The sequence below is a fragment of the Eleutherodactylus coqui genome, chromosome 9 (genome assembly GCF_035609145.1).
Source record: "Eleutherodactylus coqui strain aEleCoq1 chromosome 9, aEleCoq1.hap1, whole genome shotgun sequence".
NCBI classification, from domain to species: domain Eukaryota; kingdom Metazoa; phylum Chordata; class Amphibia; order Anura; family Eleutherodactylidae; genus Eleutherodactylus; species Eleutherodactylus coqui.
In genome coordinates, this window is record NC_089845.1 from 122,948,351 (window position 1) to 122,966,804 (window position 18,454).

The 18,454-nt window shown below is 42.8% G+C and overlaps 1 protein-coding gene across 2 annotated transcripts in view; it reads left to right on the plus strand.

Annotated features, from left to right (window-relative positions):
* The window catches only part of MMP16 (matrix metallopeptidase 16), a 203,411-nt gene that overhangs the window by 143,071 nt on the left and 41,886 nt on the right, over positions 1-18,454 (plus strand). For both annotated transcript variants that reach the window (XM_066578443.1, XM_066578445.1), the window contains 2 exons: positions 3,992-4,153; positions 9,722-9,942. In XM_066578443.1, coding sequence (XP_066434540.1) covers positions 3,992-4,153; positions 9,722-9,942 — 383 coding nt within the window. The remainder of the gene's footprint in view (positions 1-3,991; positions 4,154-9,721; positions 9,943-18,454) is intronic.

Sequence of the window (18,454 nt, forward strand, 5' to 3'; positions counted from 1 at the left end):
GATTGATGTACACCCAGGTCTTTAGCAATGCTTTTGTAGCATTTTCCAGCGTCATGTGTCTCTAGAACACATTTTCTGAAAGTTGTTTGCATGAAGGCAGGGTTCACACTAACCAATCTTTCTTGAGAAGAACAAATTTGTCAGTCATCAGGCTTAGTGTACCTTTATTTAATGGGCAAAGCCTTCTAAAACCCACACTTCCAATCTCATCTTAAGGGCTCATTTAGACGAGCGCTGTGGGAGCGCATTAGAGGCGCACCTAACAAAAATAGGACATGCGACTGCAGGTCGCATCTAAGCTCCGCATGTGAATAAGCCAAAAAAGAAGTATGGGCTCACGTCGCCAGCAGTATCCTCCAATATCGCAGGGAAATCAGAATTTCAACGGCAGCTCCGTCCTCAAGCAGCTGACGGCAGGTGGCTAAACTCCATGTGAAAAAAAAAAAAAAGTGAAGAGGAGCTGCTACCGTTAAAAAAAGATTCGGGTGCCGGCGGGGGAGAGCGGTGAGTTGCGGGAGTGAGCAGGGGGGAGCGGGGGGAAGAGAGTGAGAGAGATCTCCCCCCCCCCCCCCCCCCATTCCTCCCCGCTCTCCCCCGCCGCTCCCCGACCCCCGCCGGCACCCGAATCTTTTGAGATGAGCGGGCAGGTACTCGCATAAGGCACTACTTGCTCAAGTAGTTTGCCTTAGCGAGTACGCTCGCTCATCTCTATTAGTAATCAATGCAAAATTTGGGTGATTTCTAAAAGTTCATTTAATTTTTCTGGCATGTTTTTTGGTGAATTAACATACCAGCTCTTCTGATTACCAACACTCACTTTTAGAAGATTTCCAAGCTTTCTGATTTCGGTTTAGTGCTCCTTTAAGTGTACTGTCACCCTCTTATATTATGTTTTGTGTATGCCTTATATAGTTCAGTTTGTACCATGACTTAAAAATGAATGGTTTGCTATACTGTAGCTTCGAGTTGCTGTTTTAACCAGATTTAGTAGACTCGATTTCAGTGGTCCCAGTTGGAAGCTTGGCCTTGTAAGGTCAGGAAAATCCCATTGTATCAGTGATGTGTGGCAGCCAGTATAGTTTATGTCTGAATTCCAGTGGCTTCTGTTGTCAGTTTCTGGGACTCGTTAGTCTTTACAGACATAACAGTGAGATAAGCGCTGCACATCTCCTGTAAGCACTGGCCTTTACTGACGTGATATACTCTTCGTATACCCACACTGGACCCATATAGATAAAGCCTAATATTAACATGCTTGACTTCAAATAGCTATTAGTAGGTTTATCTTACCGATGCCAAGTACTGCAGCTCTTCTCGCTTGGGCAAGGACTTCCTTCCTAAAGGAATCCCGCAATTATATCCTTGCAAGAAGTGTATATACAATGGCACCTGGAGGAAACGGGATCCATTCCCATGATCGCCACACTATATGTTGTTTTATCGCTTTCAGGGAAATTAGTCATTGGGGCATTGGCTGCAGGGAAATGTTCATTAGTGCAATTACTTTCTCATGAAAGTTTAACACTTAAAGGAAATGTATCGCCTGCACTTATTTTTGTACTAATTAAAACCAGATAGTAAAATATAAAACATTTCTCTAATCTCTTTTTATTTTCTAATTGTAGATTTTTTTCTTCTATTGTCTGTACGTGACTATGGTGGCGGCCATCTTGCCTGAGCTGCAGCTAAAGGGAGCCATCAGAAAATGACCTATTGTATAAACCAAGTTTTTATGTTAAACGTACCTTTAAAGAATTTTATAATTTAACTTTCGAAGTCGCAACATATATTAAAAATAAAACTAAAATCCTGCATTTTTTACATTGACTTTCACTAAGTCTAATAGTCTGATACTTTGTATTCTGTAAAGTAAACTTCTCAGCAGTCATTATTATCATCATCACAGGAAGTACCGTAATATACTGAAATGTAACACCTATATATAAACACAGGATGCACCATTCACAATAGGTGATGGTCACAGCTCGCCTCCTCCCACTCCCTGCACAATAACCTCTGCACAGGTCACATAGCATGTCCACCGCACTCTCCTATTAAAGTCAGTGGTTCCGATCCTGTTGAGTGTGTCTATGGCCTATGAGGCTGCTGTAAAGCATACCTCTAAATGCTGTAAAAGGCAACTTAGGCAAGATGGCTGTCTCTATATCTACAAGCCAAAACTAAAAAGAGATTATACAAATAGAAAATGCTTCACTATCTGGTTTTAATTAACATTCCCTTTAACAGCATTTAGAGATATGCTTTACTGCAGCCTGATGGGTCATAGACACAATAGACAGGACTGTGCCTATTGACTTCTATGGGAGTGTGTTCTAGGCATGCTGTGTGACCTGTGTAGAAGTCATTGTGCAGGGATGGAGGAGGAGGTGAGCTGTGGGCATCACCTATTGTGATGTCTGGATCATGTGTTATCTATACAGCTTACCTTTCATTATAATCTTGTCTATGGATGATAATTATGAGAAAACTGCTGAACAGACAAACTGAGCCTTGATTTGCGTAAATCGTCTTCTCATCACAGTATCCGCCTCTAGCAGCGATCACGGGATTTATTCAATTATTTGCCTAAATAAATTTGTATTCAACACAAACTAGCTTCTTCTCTTCATATCCAAAAAATCGACAATTTGGATGCTGCGCTTCCATGATGGAAGAACCAGTCACCTGTTTACCCACACAGGGCTGACAAAAAGTCAGATGCAGCGGCAGACGACCGACGATTTAATGGTCTGCAATAAATGATTGGACTTTCCCTGCAGATCCGTTTGAATAATTATCATGCAAGCTACTTGATCTAATGAGTGGTTTGCGTGATAATTGAGCCGTGTAAAAGGGCCTTAACATATAGGTCTTTCACGCGGGCATGCAAATCGTGCAGAAGTTAGCTACACAAAAAAATCACGGCTAGCTGCCCTAAAAATTGCGTGAACAGGCGATTTTTCCCTCGGGGCTTCAAGATTTCCCCATAGCAGGGAAAGAGAAAGAGCGGGGCTAGAGGGGATTCCGCCATAGCAAGGAGTGAGAAAAGGCGGCGCTATAGAGAGGGTGGGGCTAGAGGTCATACCGAAGGAATTCCCCATAACAAGGAGATAGAGGTTGGGGGCTAGAGGGAGGGTGGGACTAGAGGATGGTTCCCTTTAGCCACGCCCTTTCTCCTCCACTCTCAGGGAAGCCCTCTAGCCCTGCTCTCTCTTCCCACTATGGGATTCCCTCATTCTCCCCTGCAAGGGAATTCCTTCTCTCCCCGCTATGGGGAATTTCTGGTTGTCCACTGATAAACAACATTAATTAGCGGTGGAAGAATGTGCTGCTGTTCAGAGTTCGGGGACAGCTGAACAGCAAGTTTAAAATGTCCTGCTGTAAACTCACATTGTACATATTTGAAAGGGTTCTCTGGAAATTTCTACTTCTACTAGGAAATTGCTTGTTCTACTCAACTAACAGATCAAATGCATCTTAGCCCATATAATAATTTACATGGTCAATGTGAAATTTCGCTCAGTCATTTGCATTGTGTCATATCCAACATACATGTTGCTAAGCTGAACCAATGATATTCTTTGCATGTCTGATCACTTTTAAAGGGGGTATCCAGAATTAGAAAGACATGGCTGATTACTTGCAAAAACAGCACCAAACCCCTGTATTGGTTATGTATGGTACTGCAGCTAAGCTCCATTCATTATAAAAGAGCTGAGCTGTGATACCGCACACAACCTGTGGACAGATGTGGCGCTGTTTTTGGAAGTAAGCACCATGTTTTTATAATCCTGGACAATCTTTTTTAAAACTCTGACAATATCATGAGGCGATCGTTAGTGCCTTGCCTTTCTGCTATTCAGTTACTAAAGATATTCTTTCCCACTTTTTCTTTAGCTAATTAAGTATGATTAGAATTGTGTATGAGAGTGTAATTACATTATTGATCACAATCTTCGACAATAATGTCCTCATTTATTTTGTTCCACAGGAAATGACCTATTTCTGGTCGCAGTACATGAATTGGGTCACGCTTTAGGATTGGAACACTCCAACGATCCAACCGCCATCATGGCTCCTTTTTACCAGTACATGGAAACCGACAACTTCAAGCTACCTACTGATGATTTACAGGGAATTCAGAAAATATATGGTAAGACTGGATTCTATATATCTTCTACATTGTCTGTCGAAACTCATGCTTGTGGTGCCTGAGATATTTGGGATGTTCAAACGAAAAGTAGACCCAAGTGGGGGGCTTTGTGGAATTGTCCTGTTCTCTCGACTATGTTTGGAGTTTCTTCATGTAGTACTTTAGTGGCATTTCTGGCCCCTAAAAAAGGCATGTAAATTTTTAACTGGTGCATGCAATTTTAACTCCCGTTATAACATTTGGCATACATGTACAATACTGGGCAAAAGTTTTAGGCAGGTGTGGAAAAAATGCTGCATAATAAGAATACTTTCAAAAATAGAAGTGTTCATTTATTTTTGCCAGTTAACTAAAATGCAAAGTGATGAGCAAAAGAGAAATGTAAATCACATCAATATTTCCCTTTGCCTTCAAAACAGCATAAATTCTTCTAGGTACACTTGCACACCGTTTTTGAAGGAACTCGGCAGGGAGGTTGCTCCAAACATCTTGGAGAACTAAGCACAGATCTTCTGTGGATGTAGCTTGCTCAAATCCTTCTGTCTCTTCATGTAATCCCAGACAGGCATGATGATGTTGGGGTCAGAGTTCTGAGGGGACATATCGTCACTTCCAGGACTCCTTGTTCTTCTTTATGCTGAAGATAGTTCTTAATGACATTGGCTGTATATTTGGATTCTCTCACCTGCTGCAGAATAAATGTGGAGTCAATCAGACACCTCCCTGATGGTATTGCATGATGGATAGGTATCTGCCTGTAAAGCACAGCATTGAGGACACCATTAAAGGTAAAGTCCCCTGGTGCAAGCACCGAGTCATGACTGACTCCTAGGGTAGCATCACATTGTAACGTTTTCTTGGCAGTCTGTTTTTTTGGGGTGGTTTGCCATTGCCTTCCCCAGAGGACACCATTAATCCTGACCAAATCCTTGGGAGGAATTTTCACCTGCTCCACTGCTGCCTGCAGACACTCATTATTGTACCGCTCTCCACCATGCTTCACTGCTGCCTGCAGACACTCATTATTGTACCGCTCTCCACCATGCTTCACTGCTGCCTGCAGACACTCATTATTGTACCGCTCTCCACCATGCTTCACTGCTGCTTGCAGACACTCATTATTGTACCACTCTTCACCATACTTCACTGCTGCCTGCAGACACTCATTATTGTACCGCTCTCCACCATGCTTCACTGCTGCCTGCAGACACTCATTATTGTACCACTCTCCACCATGCTTCACTGCTGCCTGCAGACACTCATTATTGTATCGCTCGCTACCATGCTTCACTGCTGCCTGCAGACACTCATTATTCTATGCCTTTCCAGCCCTTCAGAAAGCAAACTGCCTTCTGTTACAGCCAAATATCTGGAATTTTGACTCATCAGTCCAGAACACCCACTGACGTTTTTCTGCACCCCAGTTTCTATGTGTTCATGTATAGTTTAGTTGTTTGTCCTTGTCATAGAAATGGCTTATTGGCTGCAATTCTTCCATGAAGACCACTTCTATCCAGACGTCTCCAAACAGTAGATGGGTGTACCTGGGTCCCCCTGGATAATTCTAAGCTGATGGCACTGCTGAACATCTTCTGCTTTTACAGGGAAGAAAGTATAATCAGTTTCCTTGGCCAACCACTGCATTTTCGGTCCTCAATGTTGCCGGCTTCTCTGCGCTTCTTTAAAGCAGTTTGAAGAGCACATCTTAGAAGCCCATCTACTTTGAAATCTTTGCCTGGGAGAGACCTTGCTGATGTAGTATAACTACCTTGTGTCTTGTTGCTGTGCTCAGTCTTGCCATGGTGTATGACCTGTGACATGAAACTGTCTTCCACAACCTCACCTTTGTAGCTGAGTTTGGCTGTTCATCACCCAGTTTAAGCCTCCTACACAGCTGTTTCTATTAATGTAACATCCCCGACTTTGTGCAAGTGTACCTAGAAGAATTTATGCTGTTTTGAAGGTAAAAGGCGGTCACACCAAATATTTATTTGATTCATATTTCTCTTTTGTTCATTCACTTTGCCTTTTGTTCATTCACCAAAAGAAACCATCAACACTTTTATTTTTGATAGTATTCTTACTCTGCACCATTTTTGTATGAAGTGAGCCCAGGAGCCGAGCCTGCGCCGTACCTAGCAAGTTCGGCTTTAAACCACAGCTGACACTCAAGCCGCAGAGGCTGGGATTGAAGATAACTCAGATTCTGGCCTTTTGACCATTTAGATGCCACAGTCAGTGTTTTGTTTGACATGGCAGCCTAACATCTAGAGAAGGTTCGGAGGCCAGCCATGGATTTCAGTCTACCAATCACTGCCTGCCGCAGATAACCAAAATAAACGTTTACCATTTTTTTGCATAAAAAAAGAAAAAATGAACATAATTGGTATTGCCATGCCTGCAATAGTTATCCTGCACAGTGGAAGCTGTAAAAAAATAGAATTCCAGAATAGTGTCACTCCATCTCCCCAAAACCTTGAATAAAGAGCAATCAAAGAAGCATGTATGCCAAAATGCATACATGCAATACAAACTGCAGCTTTTTTCATACACAGCTGCTTTTTTTTATAGTATTTTTCCTCTAGGTAATATTATGTGAAAATGTCAGAGAAAACACCATGTCTAGAGTATGCGGCAGGTTAGAAAAGAAAAGCACAATGGACCCCAAAAAACGCACCAAAAGTTACAAGATAACGGCACAAAAATATACTTTTTCTAATGCTTTTCATAATTCCCCATTAAAGGGGTTACACCAGAATTACTTATCCAGTTAATTTCAGTTATCCTCTATCCTTACAGTAAGGGCTCCTGCACACTTGTGATGTTAAAAACGCATCGCAAGTTTGTGCTTTGCAATTTTTGTGCGATGCGATTTTAACATTAGAAAGTCCCATTGACAATTGCGTGAAAAGAAAGCGCAAGAAAAACGCAAGTGTGTGGGAGCCCTCAAGAACCCCCTTCTGTGTCGGTGTAGAAACCTTCTTTCCTCTAGACGTAGAGGGCGCCCCCTTGTTACAGTCCTGGGTATAAATAGATGATGGGAGAGATCTCTGTATTGTCCCCTGGTATATTTATACATAGTTATTAGGTCGCCCCTCAGATGTCTTTTTTCAAAACTAAATAACCCCAATTATTGTAGTTCGTCCGCCCGTTCCGTTTATTACTTTAGTTGCCCGCCTTTGTACTCGCTCAAGCTCTGATTTGTCCTTCTTGACTACAGGTGCCCAAAACTGTCTACAATATTCCATGTGTGTTCTGACCAGTGACTTGTAAAGAGGAAGAACAATGTTCTCATCATGTGCCCCTGGAGCTTTTGATGCACCTCATGATCCTATATGCCTTGGCAGCAGCTGCCTGACACTGGTTGCTCCGATCTACTTCCAGTTAACTAAAATCCCCAAGTCCTTCTCCATATCAGTGTTACCCAGTGGTTTCCTATTTAGCGTGTAATGGTGACATGTATTTCCTCTGCCCATGTCCAGAACCTTACATTTATCAGTGTTAAACCTCATTTGCCACTTTTCTGCACCCAATTTATCCAGATCCTCATGCAATCTCCTTGCATCCTCTCTTGTGTTAATTACTTTACATAGTTTTGTGTCATCTGCAAATATTGATATTTTACTGCACAATCCTTTTACCAGGTCATTAATACATATATTAAAAAGTGTAGGGCCCAATACTGCCCCCTGTGGTACCCCACTAGTAACAGTGACCCCTCCAATACTGCCCCCTGTGCTATCCAACTAGTAATGGTGACCCCTCCAATACTGCCCCCTGTGGTACCCCACTAGTAATGGTAACCACTCCAATACTGCCCCCTGTGGTACCCCAGTAGTAACGGTGACCCCTCCAATACTGCCCCCTGTGCTATCCAACTAGTAAAGATGACCCCTCCAATACTGCCCCCTGTGGTACCCCACTAGTAACGGTAACCCCTCCAATACTGCCCCCTGTGGTACCCCACTAGTAATGGTAACCCCTCTAATACTGCCCCCTGTGGTAGCCCACTAGTAACGGTGACCCAATCAGAGTACGCACCATTTATACCCACCCTCTGCTTCCTATCACTGACCAGTTACTTACCCCCTTACACACATCCTCACCCAGACCAAGCTTTCTCATTATATATACTAAAGAGTCCCCAACCGATCAGCAACTTACCCCCTATTCTGTAGAAGGGGGATACCATGAAATTCTGGTACAACCCCTTTAATCGACAGTTAATACCTGTTTTTTTGCTGTGAAATTTTTGCAAAAACATGTTGTTTTTGCAAACTAGACTGTGTGATACCAGCCTTGTACAGATTACCTTAAGGCCCTGAAAAACAGACTGGCTTCTAGTATTTGGCCGGTGTAGGTGTCTGAGCTAACAGGAGTCATTTCCATCGGGAATCATGTCTGTTGATACCAAATAGTCCTAAATTCTGTGTATCCTGTGTGTCAATAAGCCAACGGGGCTCTCAACTGTTTCTTAAGTGTTGATGAATTGCGGTCTGTTATAAAATAGTCTTACATTGTATTATATGGCACATGTCGCCCCCCTGCTACAGGTAAACGAGGCACTTCCTAGAATTGGACCACTGAGGCTCATTGATGCGCTGTTTGTTGACCGTTTTTCGGGTGAAACATTACTCTGGTTGATATACGGTCCCTTGGGATGTAGATGGATGAGCATTTAGATTGGCCCTGACCACCGGTGTGCGGAGGAATAAAATGTACTTTGCCTAACAGACGTGTGATAGAGATTTGCTGAAAACACGTTGACTCTTATTAATAGGCTCCATTATCATAATTTACTTTGCTTTTTGTACAAAACTCAGCATTCTTTCACATTCGCTTTTTGATGAGCTAGTCGATTTCTTGAGATTCGCATTCATGAGAATCGTTCTTAAAAGGTTGGCATCTGTACATTTGGAGAAAAAATGGCTGCTGTCATCTCTTTCTGCTGACAGGTCACTTACGACTAAGAATATACTACTGTTTCCAGGAGCGGGAGATGGTGCATTGATATTACTATCAGTGATGGGATCATTGGCAAGGATAGAGCTGATCCTGGTATTTGGAAGGTGTATGAAATATTAGAAATGTCATTTTTAGCCATAGTAGAGAAATCAACAGAGATAGTTCAGATAATTTGATCACTTTTTATGGGGTGGCGGGTTTTATTTACAGCTTTACTGAGAGGGGGGATGGGGTATAATAAAAATAGGATTTCGGATGACATAGATGCTAGACTAGAGTAACGAATCCAATAAATCTAAAATTTGCTCGCTTGCAGGTTATCATTGGCACAATTCCACTTACTGCATTAATTTAATCCTTATATTAATGCAGTTGCACGTAGAAACCCATTCAACAGGACCTCCTCATTTCTGCTGATGTGGCAGAATTTGCTGCAAATTTGACAAAATTTGGTGCAGGTTCTGCATCTAATCTGCAACAAATAAGACTTCTGGTATGGATGTGTAAACTTTTCATCACTTGTTTCTCATTGACTCCCTAAACAGTATAAAATAGTCCGCATGCTACTCTACCGTACTTATGGTGTCCTATAAATGTTCTTAGGTCCACCTGAAAAGATCCCTACACCAACAAAACCTCTTCCTACAGTGCCACCACATCGGCCTAACCCACCAGCAGATCCTCGTAAGAATGACAGACAACCTCGACCTCCCCGGCCTCCCAATGGAGGGGACAAGCCGTCTTATCCAGGGGTGAAGCCCAACATTTGTGATGGCAATTTCAACACCCTGGCTATATTACGAAGAGAGATGTTTGTCTTTAAGGTAAGATTAAGAAGTCTTGAGCTTCAGGCTTGGATGTTTTGTACCGTTGGGATTCTTTTACAGGTACATAATTAGCCGTTACATCTTCTGTGATCCTAGGCTTAATTCTGCAACCTTTCAGCTACTGTATATGTGTTCACAACTTCAGGGATCTCCATGTACATGATCATTGTATACATTATGGTACTTTTGACTGACTTCCTTACCATTTTCAATATTTCTGCTTGCTGTCAGTGAATTAAATCTCTGCTTGATTGTTAGTAAATGAAAATATTTTGGTTTATATTCATTGTCAAAACCTTTGCTGACCGGGTCCTATCTTCACACAACTGCAGGTTTTAGCATAAGCAAGTCAAGATAATTTGACAGGTTAGGAGGGTTTTCAGCCTCTGAGTGTTAACAGTTGATATTTCTATTCACTGACAACATGCATAGATCTTGAAAATTACATGAAGGAAAACCCTTGTCTATATTAGAGCATATGGACGTCATTGAGGTCTCATTTGCAGGACTGTTCTTGTACGGAATTACATGGATAGTCATTGTTTTTTGTGTGGCAATCTGCGGCTTTTATTGGTATAATTTTGGGGTACATACAACTTTTTTGATCACTTTTCTTTCTTTTTCTGGAGAAAAAAATGGCAAAATCAATAAAATCAGCATTTTGGTTCTTTTTCTATTTTTGTTTTTACAGGGTTTGCCGTGCGGGATAAAAAGTATGATCACTTGCAGAAATGTGCATGAAAAAGGGGGAATTCTTTTTTACTTGGGTACCTTTTTTACCATTTTTATTTTTTCTTTACCTTTTTCTATGTCCCTGTGGGGGATTTGAACTTGTGATCCTGTGATCGCTTAGTGTGCTGCCTTTTGTCATTTACAATGACAGCCATAGCAACTATTGGGCAGATTGGATGGCAGAAGAGCGATGACATCACAGCAGTATCGCGACTTGTAAGAGGTTAATGGCCGGGATAGAAGCTACCTGCTGTCCTAACCATTGCAGTAGAACCCTGACTGTCAGTTACAGCTGTCTCCCACTGGGGATTGTTATGGTTGAGCTTTTACTCAGCTTTATGGTGAGATTGCACCATCTTTATGCAATGTACGGTACCCAATGGTGTTCCATAGGGAGACCCCGAACACCCGACAAACGTTGGGAGCTGGGAGGGTATAGTGCTGACCCGTCACGATGGCACTAAGCATGCCTCATCCTGGAGGGACACATGCAGCCAAGGCCAGTGTAGCGTCATACAACCCGTATGACCGGGGGACACTTGTCATGTGTGACGCCACCATTCCTGCATATGCCGCCATGACCCTCGGTGAATAAAAAATGCAGCCACAGATGGTTCTTCAATACCATGAGTCTCTGGGAACAGTCAGAGCCCGGAATAAACTTTATTTGTGATAAATGAGTAGCAGTACAAGGCAGCTCAATAAAAGACTTCACAGTGCAGGCAATTAAGTAAACTTTAGAGATTAGTGACTTGTAGATTATTGACTCGTAGTACTTCCACCCAGCCCTGGAGATGCGTGGGTATGACAGACATAAAGGGTGTACCTCTACGCTGTGATCCAGACTTCAGACTGCTGCGTAGGAAAAACAGATAAGCAAATAGAACCTCTGCACTGGGCCTTGCACAACACAACAGACTTACTGATGCTCTCCTTCTGTCTTTGGGGCTCGCTCCATTCATCATCCATTCAGAGCAGCATGGGAAATCTCTATGTGGCTTTGTGTTAGGTGGAACTCAAGTGGGAGACAAGATGGAAGACTACTTCCAGCTTTCAAGCACTCACATTTATACCTTTTCTCATATCACATAACATGACCTAACTGATACATTTACATGCAGGCTTTGGATTTTATTAACTACTTAACCCCTCAAGCGCTGCAGCTGTGCAACACACATACTGGAAATAACAAGACAGGTTTGCACAGTGCATCAACACAGGACATACATGTATGACATTGATGGAGGGGACCAGGATAAAGAACTGCGTCACTACGCAATGCATGTATGTCATTTCACAGGATCTGATTTTCTCCCATGATGTATGTGTATAGCATGGGTTAGGAAGGGATTAAAGGGGTTGTCCAAAGACTAAAATGTCTACTATATGCTAAGTGAGCCTGTACTCAACTGTTTCACTAATGCAACTGCTCCAGTTCACAATGCTTCTCGTTAGCCGGATCACATACCATCTAGGTATATGATACATGACCACTGCAGGCTAATGTATTATGTTACAACGAATGACTAAGCGCATGGTAAAAATGTAGCCCAAAGGCAACCCCTTTGATTAAACCATTGCAAGGTCGACACCTGGAAGTCTTTGTCATGTTCCTCAAACAATTCCTAAACAAGTTTTGCATTGTGGCAGGGGCATTATCCTTCTGAAAGAGGCCACCGAATACTACTGCTGTTAAAGTGGTACTTGATCTGTATAATGATTATGTAGGTAGGGCATGTTAAAGTAACATCCGCATGAATTCTAGGCCCAAAGTATCCCAGCAGAACATTGCCCAGAACATTATATTAGCTTGACTTCTCACTATACTGCATCCTGGTGCCATTTCTTCCCAGTTTAGTGAAGCACATGTACCCGGCCAAACACATGCAGTAAAGGAAAGCTTGGTTCATAAGACAAGATCGCCTTCTTTCACTGCTCCATGGTCCAGTTCTGATGCTTACCTGCCAACTGTAGACGCTTTTGGGGATTGAGGGAGGTCAGCCCCATATGAAACAACCTGCAATGTTCTGTGTGTCCTGACACCTTTCTTTCATATCTAGCAGTAAGAGTTTCAGCAATTCAGAAGTATTTGGTGCTGTATGCAAATGGTATGCTGTAAATAATGCAGCTCATGAAAGTGCAGGGACTGAGGCGCAAGGCACACCACTGAGGAGATGGTGGAGTTGCTGTTTAGGGTTGTCATGGTGGCACTACCAACTCCTCCCCTGAGGGACGCGATTGACCCTTGGCCAAGGCCCTGAGGGCCTCTCCGGGAAATGAAGGTGCAGGGGTTACCTGAATAAGTTGTGTCGTGGACTCGTAGAGTTTTGTCACGGGTGACGCCACCGTTCCTTGCTCCGCGGGCTATCCGACAGGAAATAAGAAAGTCTACACATGGGCTAACTTGATAACACTCAGTTGCTGGGAACAGTAAACAATTTTACTTGCAATAAAAATCTTGACATGGGCTTACAAGTTGTGGACAAATTCACACACCAGTGCAGGAAAACAATTGAACAGGTCAGAGAGGAAACACAGGATGAAACCGAGCCTACAGTCCAAGTTATCTGTATGACTCCGCTACTGGACACATACACTCCGGAGGAGGACAAGAATACTCCAATGAACACTCACTTCTGTAGGACTCTAGACACTGCACCGCGGACTTCTTCTCACTCTTCTGTACTCTCACTCTCTCTTAAGGTAGGGGTCCTGGGAATAGACCTCCAGGATACCTCTCTTCCGCTTCCATTCTTCACCACATGAGGGTGTAAGGTACCCCCATGTGGCTGGCACTCACTCCCTCTCTCTCCGACTTAGTTAAGCCGGTTCTCTCTTTCTCAGGTTTTCAGGAGATCTCCCTATTTTTCACCTTGCACATATATCAATCATACTCACATGACATCACAAATTGTTACATTTCCAGATATAACGCAGACATTTACAGACATTAACCTCTTACATACTGCAGCTCTGCAATACACATAACTAGTAACAAGACAATTTGCACAGAGCATCCATAGTGAAGACATGACAATTAAGACAATTATGGAGGGGCCAGATATAGGTACTTCGGGCAACTACAAAAGGACTCTGTCCAGCATGTCTGCCGTTCTATGACATTGTGTCAAACCACAATGAATCGTTCTCAGCCATTAAAGGGGTTGTCCCACCCAAAACACTTTTCTTTTAAATAGCTGTCCATGGCATCAGTGCTCACATCCTGAGTGCCATGATACCAGTAGTTTGGAGCAGTGGTGCTGAAGCCCCACATAGGCTGTAGCGATCTCCTGAGTTTCGCTGTCAACACAGACCATGAGAGCTGCGGCAGCTGTTAAACTGCCTACCAGAGAAAGAAGAGAGGTGAGTATTACCTTTTTTGTTATTGTATGCTATATCCTGCTGTTTACATTTTTTTTCAAAATTGGACAATCCCTTTAATTGTGACCATAGGCTTATGTCTTACACTTCAACCGCGGCACTTAGTTCCCTTGTGGCAACACTTGGTAGGGTTTTTTTTCGAGAAATCTAAACCCCATACTTCACTCAGTTTTTATTGGGTTCGGCCCCGTAGTTCTTTTTGCTAGAAACCCCTGAACACCTCAGGTTTGATTATGATCAACTTGTAGACATGTATACTAGTAAAGAGCCGGTCCCAGGATGGTGACTGCAGTTTATACATATAAATCCCCAGATTCAGGAAAATGATTCAATGGGATTAGGAATAACAGTTATAATATAAAGGCGGCAGCTATTTCAAATACACAAAATCCTCAGGACAAACCAACGTGGAGGTCCCTTTATGTGTTGCCCCCACTGGCCAACTTTTATAGACACTGGTGGAAGTTTTCAGAAGCCTCCGCAGGCTTTTCTTTTATTCTTGAAATTGAAATATATCCCGGTAAGCAACATTCCAGTGAAGTTTTTTTCTACAGGATTGGCCATGAAAACTTAGCCCGACACCGTACTCTTAAAAAAGCTGTCTAGAAGAAAATCTTTGTTGCCCTTCGCAACCAATCACAGCACAGCTTTCACTTTACCTCCGCAGTAAAGACAGATTTTCTATTAGACAGCTTTCATAGGTGTGTGGTGCCGGGCTACTTTTCCATGGCCCACCCTGTAGATGCTATGGTGATGATGAGTGAGTGTGTGGCATAGCGTGCAGTTACATAATACATGCACATGAGGGCAGCATTGTTTTGATAACAAACCGCACCACAACAGGTTAAGGTGTATATATATTATATGTGTACCAAGCATAAGCAGAAACCTGGAGCTCGTTGTGCAGAACGTCTAGTGTTTGTTTTACTTCTTATTTTGAAGAAGCGAACTGGCTTTCTGTGAAGGGTGAACAGTCTTGGGGGTATTTTTCTGGAGATGTTGTTTTACAATGTGATGTTCTCAGCAATAATCTCCTTCCCTGTGGCGTCCAATGCTCTGTGAGAGATTCCAGATACAATGAGGCTTATTCCTTAAGGGAGGGAATTAACACCGGCAATATCCACAGCCCTCAGATGAAAATATATAAAATATGGCAGCTGCACGCTATAACTAACCTAAGAGAATACAGTGGAGGTACAAAAACTAGGATCTAGGGGCAAACCACAGGAAGAAAATCAACTCGAAAATGATGAATGGTGGACACTGCTTTACTGGATGCCAGTCTGCGGATGCTTAACATATTGGCATGCTTTTTATTGTATTGTTATATGCAAAATCGAATTTTTATTGTGTGTATATATATATATAGTGGCGTCTTGGGCTAAGAGTTTATTTCGTTCCATGACGAAGCTCTTAACCCAAAACACTCGTATGGCAAATCAATTTTCCCCATTGAAATGAATTGAAATGCCATTCATCCGTTCTGCCATTGCTTTCAATGGGGCTGCCACTGCTGCCGGCGGCCCCATTGAATGCAATGGGCTCCTGGCAACCCCTGCAGTGATTTTCGGGGAAGGGCTTTAAATATAAGTATACAAAATATATATATATATGTATATATATATATATATATATATATATACACACTCACCTCTCCGCTCTCACCAATTGGCCTGACTAGTTATATGCAGCCTTGTACTTTATAGGGAGGGCAGTTTTGGTTCCTCCTTATACCCGTCCTTATTGATTTGTGGACACATGTAGGTGAATGTTTGTCGCCCCTGTCTATACTGTCAGCAGTGGTTGATATGGAATTTTAAAATTTGTGTAGTTTGATCTTTTTTAGTATATAATAATAAAAGTTTTAGGGTCCCACTTTAAGGTTTATTGCCTCTGGCATATGGTATCATTCTTACTATTTCTGACACCAGATTCAATATGGCACACAGTATACTGCACACTAGATGTATTTTTATTTTGGCCTTGTTTGTCGGTTATTGTACTACGAGAATCATTTTTTAATTATTGCTATTAATTTATGTACGGTGTATACTGATTTATTGTTTCTTCCTCCTCCTTTTGTGCTGCATTCTTTTCTCACTTATTAATACGCTCACTACGTACTTCATCAATTTGTCTATTAAATGCACATTATACTTTATAGTCCGGCTGCTTGAGAAGACTTTAACGCCTTGAAACGCGTCCCGAGCTGGCATCCAATACAGCTGTTTCCATCATTTAGCATTTCTAAGTCAACCTCTCCTTGCAATTTGTGCCTACATCCTAGTCTTTGTACCTCCTCTTCTCGTTACTTCAGGATAACTGCACAGTGTTGTCAGAGCCGATGGCCGCACATACGCGGTGCTGCTCCATTCCTTCCAATAGGGCTGACAAAGATAGCTGACTGCTCGTACTTGGCTATCTTCATCAGTCCCATTGAAAAAAGTGGAGCAGCTTTGTGTCTAAGTGCCCACTGGCTCCATTCGGTCTGTTTCTTACTGTGGGGAATGCACTGAGGAGGTGGTGGGCACAGGACCCTCGTTCTTGGGATCGGTGCTAAGAGCCCCACTCATCAGAGTTTTATAAGACAGCCCCTTTAAAGTTGTCCAGTTGTAAACTATTGATAGCTTATACCCTGGAGAGGTCATCAATAGTAGATCGGTTAGCACTAGAGATGAGCGAGCACCCAAATGCTCGGGTACGCGTTATTTAAGTCGAGCTTTTTGTAAAATTCCAGAGCTCTACTCGAATAACGAACCCCATCGACTACAATGGGAGACTCGAGCATTTTTGTATGTGGGATACCTGGTCGTGAGCTTCTTTTTTGGGGGGGTTTGTGTGCGTGTTATCTCTCTCTTTCTCTCTCTCTCTCTCTCTCTCTCTCTCTCTCTCTCTATCTCCCTGCCTGCCAAAAAATTTGCCATTGACGTGCGCGCTGTGTCGAGGCGGGGAGGAGCCAAAAGAGGCACGTCACAGCAGGGAGGAGCCAAAAACTGGGGCGGGGTCGAACACCACGTGATGCTGGTTCGAGTAACGAGCACCATCGAGTACACTAATACTCGAACGTGCATCAAGCTCGGCAGAGTACGTTCGCTCAACTCTAGTTAGCACCCATTGCCTGGGATCCCTGGTGATCAGCTATTCTCTGAGCATTTTTCTGGAGGAAGCAGACAGCGCTGTTCTCCCAGCAGTGGCCAGGCTTGTTATTACATGCAAAGTTTCCATTCACTTCAATAAGAACTTTGCCTGTAATTCCAAACCTGGCCACTGCAGTTGAAATGGAGCTGTTTGCTTCCTTTAGAAATATACTCAGTGCATGAGTGCCTCAACCCAGAGACAGCTAATCAGCAGGGCTCCTGGGCAATGGACACATATCGATACATAATTGATGACCTCTCCTGAAGATAGACCAGCCATAGTTTACAACTGGACAACCCTTTAGCGCAGAAGAGCCTTTTTTTATAACATAGACGATTCCACTGTATCAGAGCTGCTTAGACATCACATGACACCCCTGAAAGCTTCAGTTTCTGCAGACTTAGGCTAAGATTTATATAAGGAGGTTTCACCCTGATGCAAATCCAGTCTATACTTCAGTATTTTATGTCATACTAGTATTCAACCCCTTTAACTCCTATATTTCACAGTTCAGGATTTTAAGTCATATCCCGCTATGAATTTATTGGTGCACAGAGGCCTCAGATTTTGCGCTACGTGGATAAAACACACTGCATTTTGCAAATCAATATTCAATTACTTATGGTTGCAATATTTTAGATTAATTAGGAATATTGATGCGGATCTCTTCGTCTGGGCATTAAAATTTCACTACTTAATTTGCAATGTAGTAAAGCTTTGCTTAGAACACCATTTCATTTTCATAGTAGCTTTTTATGTTCCCAGATACTAAATGTGTGTTATAAATAATAAAATGGAGACATATTTAAATTCACACTTTGTGGTATAAAATAAGCTCTCCCGGCATTTACATTAAAAGCCGGTCTGGATTACGGGCGGCTTGTTTTTAAGGGACTGTCTGTGTGAGTAAAAGAGAGAAATATCCAAGAAAAAGCAAGTGAACCTATTAGAAATACCTATATTGCTGCATTGATTACTAATAAAATGTCTAATTGTTATCCAAGTCACACTTAGGGCTCATGCTCACGGCCATGACGGACTCCGCCAGTGGAATTTTGCAGTGGAGTCCGCCACAGCGCCCCCCCCCCCTAAAGCCCCCATACTTACCACTCCGGATCCTCTGTATGCGTCCCGCATGGAGGGTTGGCGCGCATGCGCAGTACAGCGCATGACGCACCAGCATTGTCAGATGACGCGGCCCGCGGTGGGCAGGGCTGCGTATTCATGCGATACTTACGCTGTGCTTCAGCGGAAGTAT